Genomic DNA, 9,322 nt, shown 5'->3' on the forward strand with positions numbered 1-9,322 from the left:
CAATTGTTTAAAAATACTGGTATTTTACATTGGATACTGACAATTGCAGAAATACTATACAGATAATCTCACAATTAATCTATAAAAAAACCTGTCCCTTGGTAAAACAAATGCTGAGGAGCGGCCATACACAGACAAGCAAGCAAGCTTCAAGCAGTTGAGACCGACTGCTTGAAGCCGCAACCGCGCGGTGAACTTTAGACATTCATTCACACGTACTGCTCGAGCAGTCGCGACCGCTTCAAGCCGTCAACTGCACGGTTTGTAGCGACCTCTCGAGCAGTCAACGACCAATCGCCCGAGCTGCCCGTGTACGGCCGCTCTAAATGATAATAACACATAATATAAAATAATAACAATACATAACATAAAATTCTTTCATTTAAAACATTGCAAGTGCCCTTTAAGCGTTAAAAATAATATCGTATATACAAACAAAATTCTATACCTACGTCTTTATAAATACTTTTTATAATACAATGGAACTAGATAAAGCTGGCCGTGGTATATTTTATATGATTATTGAATAAGCGTGCATTAGAGTATTGTAATTTGCTTGACTATAGAAAAAACTGCAGTAATTGTTAATTTTCCTACACTATTCGGTAAATTTATACGATTGTTAGGATAAAAAGTTTAGGAAGACAAAATTTAATATAGGTTTGTCAATGTATGAAAATTCATAATTCATAACTCCAAACAACGAGTTATTTAAATGAGATATTGATTATTCTATTGACATAAATGCTTTATTATGTAAATGTAAGTAAAGTCCACAGTAAACAATCCAATGGCTCACTATTTTCAACTTAATACTATGGTAATATCGATGAAACTGGTTTTGATTTACAAAATCTATAAATTAAAAATGAATCGCAAAATGTGTTGGTAAGCGCATAACTCGACAACGGCTGAAGCGATTTCGTTAATTCTTTATTTATAATATTCCTTAAAGTACGAGGATGGTTCTTATGAACAGAAAACGTAAACATGTACCACGGGCGAAGCCGGGGCGGAGCGCTAGTATATTATGTATATTTCATTTGTTAGATGGCACTGTACTATCACAATGTCTTCGTCAACTGTTTACAATGAGTCTTTCTTTGGCTATTACCCTAGAACATAATTCTATTGAACACAATATTATAGTCTATTGAACACAATACTTATAGTCGCGCTTTAGGCGTATTTTGTACTATAACCGGGTTATTATCGGTCACTAGAGCGAGGCTCGGCAGTATCGAACTCACTAACTGTCGACACTGCTGCATCACGTCAGGTACAACTTCATATATTACATCCTTTTCCCTGCAAAATAACAGAAATATAAAATTGAGAATACATAAAAATTAAAAATTATGACATCACACCAGTTTTAATATTTTTGTTAGTTACCATGGAAAGATATTAATGTGATTTTCGTTTAAAATCGAAAGCATAAGAAAAGCATTTATGTAAATAAGTACCTAATAGAAAAACAAAAATCAAAAAAACTATGAATACAATCTATTTGATCGTATGGCGGTTTTATAGCTCAAATGGCTGTTTGGGACTCTTCTTGCGAAATTTAAAATATAATATGTTACGCTTAGCGCTTAAGAAGCCATTGTTTACGTGATTGAAAATAATTAATTATATCCATTTATTCATTAATATTATAAAATAATAACATACCGTGTATCCTTATGTACCACGTGTGCGAGGCACAATCCCCGCAGCACGTTGGCCGCGGCGTCGAGGCTGAGGCACGCGCCGCCTCGCTGTGTGCGCTCTGTTGCCGCTTGCACACTGCGCACTACTGACCAGTGCTCGCAACTACGCTTCTGGAAATATTTTGTTTGTTTTTTTATTTGGAAATAAAGATAAACCGAATAGATGCATAGGTAGAGTTTTGCTTCGGCCAATTTTTGAGCATGAATGTGAGTTATTTATTGTGCATAAATGGTGAGAAGATTGTTAATTGAGATAATTTTAAAGAATACGAAAAATTCGATCACGAGTGGTCGAGATAGGCTAAGCTTTGCTCCAGCATGGTAATAAGACGCGTGTCCTCGCCTCATCCTCGAATCTATTCTTTATAAATTTCTCAATAAACAACCATCTCACCATTGTATTACAATACTAGCTGCTCCGCGCGGTTTCACCCCCGTGGCTCCACTCCTGTTGCCCGTAGCGTGATGAAATATAGCCTTCCTCGATAAATGGGCTATCTAACACCGAAAGAATTTTTCAAATCGGACCAGTAGTTCCCGAGATTAGTGCGTTCAAACAAACAAACAAACAAACAAACAAACAAACTCTTCAGCTTTATAATATTAGTATAGATATAACTACACTAAAAATTACGCTCAAAAATTGTCCAAAGCAAAACTCTGCCCATGCGTCTATTCGACAGTTTTCTAATGTACTATGAATATTTCTGCTACGATATTACGTGTTAATTTTAATGAATATTTTATACAACGTAGCTCTGACATTTTTCACGGTCTTTCAATGTGCAATTGTGATTCCAGTTGTTTGCTAGTCAATCGTATATAATATGACTGAGAAAAATTTCTGTGTATAATCAATATTTTAAATACCTCTTCCATAACCTCCATACAAGTTAACAGCGATGTTAAAGCTGGCAACATCGCGCACTGCAGCAAATACTGCAGCTTGTCATTATCTCCGCAAGTCACTGTATTGCCAGATAAAAATACTACGCGTTTTGACACACAGTACTCTAGCGCGTTGTTGAAAGTCTGTTAAACAGATAAGTAAATAATAATAATTATAAATGGAATCATAAGTATCATAACATGGAAATTTTTAATCTAATCCTATAAATAATATTATATGGCAACACATTTCTAGTGTAATATTATATTAAAGTATGTAAAAATACATTTAATCAATATTACGTCTGAAATATTATTAATGCGAAGTAAGAAATTATTTATCAGACTAGATATTTTTATATTATCATATTGTAATCGATTTGTTAGAATGAGAAAACATATATCTTTTATTGATAAAAAAATATCCCTTTATACTATCAGTTCGTATAAATATAAACACAAATGTTATATGAACAAAACAACGTAAGTATTGTAGTAAAAAATACAACATAAAATAAACATACAAAGCAAAAACTCAAACATTTACAAAAACCATTATAAACACGACTGCAAAAAATACAATTTACCTTAATTTTACACCAATATTATAATCGTAATTAATATGTACATGTTTCATGATAAAAATTAGCATGCTGAATATTAATTTTCTATTTATAAAATATTAAAAATATTTCTTACCGCAGTCTCATTTTCTTCTAAATGAAAGAACTCATGTCTTAGCATTTTCCGGACAAGACTGTATTCAGCATAAAGTTCACCTGAAAAAAAAAATTGTTTTTTGTGAAGTTTTTGGTTTTCGGAATTTTCAACATTTTATTAAGGAATGGGCAAACACGTATTGATTCGATTTAAAAACGTTCCAAGAAAATTTATTTAGTGACTTTTAATAGACCGGTGATTTTTACAGAACGTACAAAAATGAGAAATGATGACAGTAAACTTTTTATAGCTAAGTATGTACTTATATGAACAAAAAAAAAATCACGAATAAACTTATCAGAAAAACGTTACAGCAAAAAACGGTTCCATTTCTCAGTAGCAATATCTACAAATTATGAAAAAAAAAACATTTATGAAAAACAACGAAAAACATGGAACGATATTATGGCATAATAACATTTAAATAAATCAGAAACGTAGTATTAAAAAAATCTGATCTCTCATATATTGAAACATAATTTATATGGACAGAGAAAAAAAATTTTTATATATAGCTACATAATAGTTACCTTATAACACAAAAAAAATAACCCATACTTACGCGTGTCAACATTTCGTCTCCTTACTATAAGGTACAATAGTGCGGGCGGCGCTAGATAGTGTAACACTGGGTTTATGTACAACTGCAGTTGTATTATAGGCACGGAGTTCACCATCGTCTCCGCTTTTAGTTTATGGCCTGAAAATGTAACCAAATCCCTAAACTTGTTTTAGAATAAAGGTTTACACTAATGAAAGAATATGTTTATATTATGTACATTTTACCGTCGAAATAAGAGAGAGTAGGTACCTGCTATTAAATTGCATTTAGGTTTTTTTCTTTCGAAAATAATATACATCCCTATTACAAATTATAAAATATGATTAACATTAGAGCACAGCTGTGTACACGGCATAGCAATCTGACCTTTGCCATACTTCCATAAAGTAAATATAATTGTTTCTTACATTGTATGATATTGATCTTTAAACTCTAAACATATCATGTGTATATTTTAAAATAGTATAATTGTACACATAGATATTTTAAACAAAGCAACATTTTTCATTCAATAAAAAATTTGATAAATTTATTTTCATTTTTTAATGACACAGAAATAGAATCTCACCTTTCATTTTCTTCTGCACATCAGGATTAACATCCATCAATGCACTGGAGACCAATCTCAGCCTGTTCTCTCTATCCAGTCTCATTATAGTCCCGTGGACCAACATGACCCTCTCCATACTACTCTTAACATCATTCTCAAATACTATCGCCCCTAGAGTTCTTAAGACTTCGATCAACCAATCAACTTCCGACACCACTTCTTCAATATCCATCACTTTGCGTTGATATAAACTGAGCATTAGCACTATAGATATAAGGTTGGTAATTGTAACAACTGTGCTTTCTTGTTGTAGGGTGACCACGTGGTCGGCGACTTTTTGAACTAATTTCATTTCTTGGTCTGTCAGCTGTTGCAAGTCTCTGGGCTTTAGATTTTCGGGGGAAAGCCCAGTGTGACCTATATATTGCTTGAGGGATATTGGTGTCCCGAAATTTATGTAGATGTTGCCGAAGTGATCGTTGAGCCTGCGCAATGCTTTCAATAAGCCCTGAAATTTGTGTTTTATTTTTGAAACAAAAATGGCGATTGAAATATAACTAACCTATAAGAAAATCGTGTATATCATCTCTATAGTTCTTTTCTTGGTTCGTTTAATATGGTATAATAAGTTTGTTACGTGGTAATCGAATTCCCTACAAGTAGGAAAATAGGGCAATACCCTTAAGAATTGAACTGATGAATATAATATTAAAAACATGTAAAATGAGCTAGAAATATCAACAACAGACGATTCGCGGTAACCTTTGAAAAATCAATAACCTGTAATATCATTAAACACAAAGAAGTCAGTTCCAATCACTATGTTTATTTAATTTTATAAGCCCTCTTATCGCTTACTTGACCATCGCATGGCAAACTAAAATAAATAATAGCATGCATACATTCATAGTTTATTTACTTTGTAACACAAAGCTAAGAGCATAGAGCTATGAATAAACAATAACATAAGCAATTATTGATACAAACAATAACACTTGTACGCGAATACAATCAAACATAATAACAATATTAAACAAAAGATTGGAACAAAACATCCATCCAACTAATAATTTCTAGGGTACCTAACCTATATCACGCATAGACAGGTTGTTGAGTTTAGAAATATCAGAATAAACAATAAATCTCAGAGAAAAATATTTTCTACCGAAATATAAATAAGCTGCTGCATTCGACTTTTTTTGTGATCTCTGTGACTCAGAACTTTCGACCGATTTTGATGATTTTTTTATTGAAAGCTACCCTTTAGCATTTTGGTCTAGTTCTGACAATTTTAAGACGGTTTAGTTTTTAGGTAAAAATTATGATTCATAAAATGATTCTCACCCCTGTAGTTTCCTTCGGTTTAGGTACACCAAGATGCTCGTAGGCGAACAAAGTCTGTTCCATGATACGGTCATAGCTGATATTAACCGGTACTATTGTAATGTCGTCCACCTCCCGGGCAAAGTACGGCATCAGGCTCATAGCCAACATACCTGGTTAATAGACATAATTTAAAACAATTTGAAAAAACAATGGGCAAAAAACATGTATAAAAATAAACTACGTTGTAATAATTTGTAGCAGACATGTTGCATTCAGTCTACCGTAACTATAATCGTTCTAAAATTGTTTTGGAGAAGAAATTAAAGGCTTTCAAAAGTCTTTTTCTCACGGTCTTTTAATTTCCAGGAACAAAAAACAAGCTCTTAAAATAGATGAAAGAGCTTCTTATGTTTTTTAAAAATGGGGAATAACTAAACGTTTGCTCGGCACAGACGCTTCTTTTTAATTACACAAGTAAAAAGTTCTCACCATACTTGGGCGGGAGGCACTTATTGCTCCTGCTTCTAGTGCCTTCCAGAAAGAACTCGACGGGCGCCCCGTAGTGCGCGACGACGGTGCGCACGTAGTGACGCAACGCGGCCGCGTACAGCGGCGCGCCCACCAGCGTGCGACGCATGTAGAACGCGCCTGTTTCGCGCATCATCTGACCCACTATGGCCATCGAGTAGAAATCTACGAGTGATTCGTGAATCACATTTGACATAAAATAACATTTGTAACCCACTTTTATGTCTTATCCTACTTATAAAGACAGCTGTGCAATATTAGGAAAAAAAATCCCGATATTGCAAACTTTTGCATAACCATAAAGTATAAACTATAACAAATTGGCAATTAAAATATCTAATACATAATATACGGCTCGACTTTTTTGCTAGAATAATTATACCTTCCATTAATGATAATACCTTCAATTAATGAAATAATTATCTCATACAATATGTATACAGAATATTCATTCTATAACCTTGTAAGTTGAACGTAAATGTACCGTATAAGAATTATCTAACAAGTTTTTCCGCCGGCGCTTTTTCACCCAGGTCTTCCGTACTTTGTTCTAACATTTTTACAATCATTAAGATATTTTATGCTTTTATGTGGGACTGCCACTTTTATTTTTATTTTTTATTTCTTTGTTATTTACGGCTGAGACCCGGATCTTTACTATACTATTTTGTAATTTGTTCATGGTCTACCTATGTATTGTTATATTATTAATTATTAATTATAAAATAAAATAATTATGTTAATTTAAAAGTAGGCAGACAGACATAATAATTAAAAAGGAGTTGTGTCAAATCGTAAGGCGGTCATATAAAAATGTTGTACTATCGGTGATGTGAACTTTAAATACCTATACGAAAATCAGCGCTTATCGTACAAAAATATGGTTAATCAGATATGTTATCGCCACGTTTCCTATTTAATTATTATGCGATGTCATCAACGTAGGTAATCCAAATTATACTTTACGAAATTTCTTAGTAAACTCGTATCATTTTATCGTAATCATTTGATAGAGCCCAGAGGGACATACAGTCATCAAATTAACATGAATCATTTCGTCAGGTTATATTAAGTAACGAAAAAGCTTGTGTAATTGAAAAAAAGTGTAATTTTAACAATTAATAACCTCACAAAATATCTGATTACCTAATAAACTTCACTATAAAACCATGACCTGACCAAAATAGAAAATTTTGTGAAATAAATTTATGGTGTTATTGCTTACACCAGTCTCCTACACAGTGTTGTCACCTTTTTTTAATGATAACATAAAATATTTTTCAAAACCTTGCAAAAAATACACTACCATAGAAAAATTCGAGGAAACAAATTTGTGGTTATTACGTGTGCACTTTTTCACGAATTCCTTTCCTTTTTAAAATTTTTTAATAGGATATCATGATTTAAAAAAAGTGTTTATAGAACAATTCGGATACATAAGCTTATGGGCATCTGCAAAAAAAATTCTGACCCATCTAATTTATGACCGCACCAACGGTTGCTCAACCTCGATTTATTTATTTGTTGTTATAGTGGCAACATTATTCTAAATTATTATGAATTTCAGCTTCATGATGAAAATACCTCTTCAGTAAATCTTAAATTATGTGTATAGGTTCACTTAAATAAGAAGATTATTAGACTATAAATACATATTTACCCATTCCTGCTGCTACGGCAGGAAGCTCTATATCATAATGGTAGCAAAGGTATGTCAAGACACAAAAATCTGCGTAGCTTCTATGTGTTGGAAGAAATAGTACTGGATTCTCACCCATACTATCTTTCAGCTAAAACCAAGAATTATATCATTATTTACCCACTTATTTTAAATCATTAGTTAATATTTTGTTTTTATGTACATAAAAGTTTGATGAACTATTTTCATAACTAAGTAAGAAAATATTAAAAGCATGCACAAACCTTTAAAATGGCTGGTTCATTCACGAATATGCCAATTTTCATCATAAACGAAACTTTAAGGAAGAACACGCCCATCCATCGGATCACATGCATCTTCTTATCCATGGCTATTTCATCTAAATATTTTAAAACTTCTTTTCTTAATAGCTCCTTTGGAGTGCCACTTCTAACACTCTCCTGTTGGTTTATAAATTTATATTTTAGATATAGTATGTATTTACTAATTACTAACTTTTAAGGTTGAAAATCATTGCTGGTTACTAAATAAAGATCACAGTGAGGACTTAAGAATGATCATTTTAATATAATGTAGTTCGTCAAATTGTGTTACAGATTGCTGTTAAAATACTTAATGATAGTGTACACATACCGCTTCTAAATATGAATCCAAGTAGACCGATTTACACACTAGATTCTTTATATCTTGGGGTGAATAATCCTTATCAAGTTTCAGCGTCTTTTTAGGGTTCCAATGCCGGGTCATGAATTTGATTATTCCGAAATGCGTATTTCGAGGTACAAGTATATCCGTAAAATCTGCTTTCTCCCGCATTTTAACAAGATTATTTACAACTATTTTTATTTTTTATTGTAGAATATTCATTAACCACTGTTGAAGAGCTTTCTGGATACTGTGTTATAATGTTTATATAAATAATACTGTGCATTAGTTACTTAAACAAGCACGTGGCATAATACTTTCAATAAGGAAAGTCCCGATATTATTTTCTTTCAGATCATATCTATTTGAAAATTAAATAATTATCGATAATTCAAAATCACACCATCACAAAAAACCGTGCACTTTAACAAATGACAGACGATTACTGATTATCGAAATGTCAATTGTGAATTCTAATCAGAAACGAATGACAGCCGTCAATTTGACATTACCATTTTGTATTAAAATATACAGAGTATGTACATACACTAATTTATAAAAATTAAATTTTTCAGGTATATTAATTATTTGAGGATTTGACGCTTAGAGTATATTTGAGGTATATCCACAGGGTATATCCAAGAAGCTTATATCTAATACACTGGAGATTTCAGTATGAACATTAACTTGTAACAAGAAAATATGACGTTGAATGGTATATCCAAGAAGCT

At 32.3% G+C, this 9,322-nt stretch overlaps 1 protein-coding gene across 1 annotated transcript; it reads right to left on the reverse strand.

Annotated features, from left to right (window-relative positions):
- Positions 1–680: 680 nt before the first annotated feature.
- Positions 681–9,106, reverse strand: Gnpat (dihydroxyacetone phosphate acyltransferase). The gene is made up of 11 exons (XM_089706477.1): positions 8,580–9,106; positions 8,210–8,386; positions 7,947–8,076; positions 6,248–6,451; positions 5,777–5,928; positions 4,451–4,940; positions 3,883–4,020; positions 3,300–3,379; positions 2,583–2,744; positions 1,675–1,823; positions 681–1,308 (listed from the first exon to the last, which is right to left on the reverse strand). The coding sequence occupies exons 1-11, from the start codon at positions 8,760–8,762 to the stop codon at positions 1,167–1,169; spliced, it is 2,007 nt and encodes a 668-aa protein (XP_089562603.1). The 5' UTR covers positions 8,763–9,106; the 3' UTR covers positions 681–1,166.
- Positions 9,107–9,322: the final 216 nt, after the last annotated feature.

This window comes from Colias philodice, chromosome 18 (genome assembly GCF_061535455.1).
Source record: "Colias philodice isolate Cphi_HAF_F1 chromosome 18, ilColPhil1 Martin Lab GWU primary, whole genome shotgun sequence".
Classification (NCBI taxonomy): domain Eukaryota; kingdom Metazoa; phylum Arthropoda; class Insecta; order Lepidoptera; family Pieridae; genus Colias; species Colias philodice.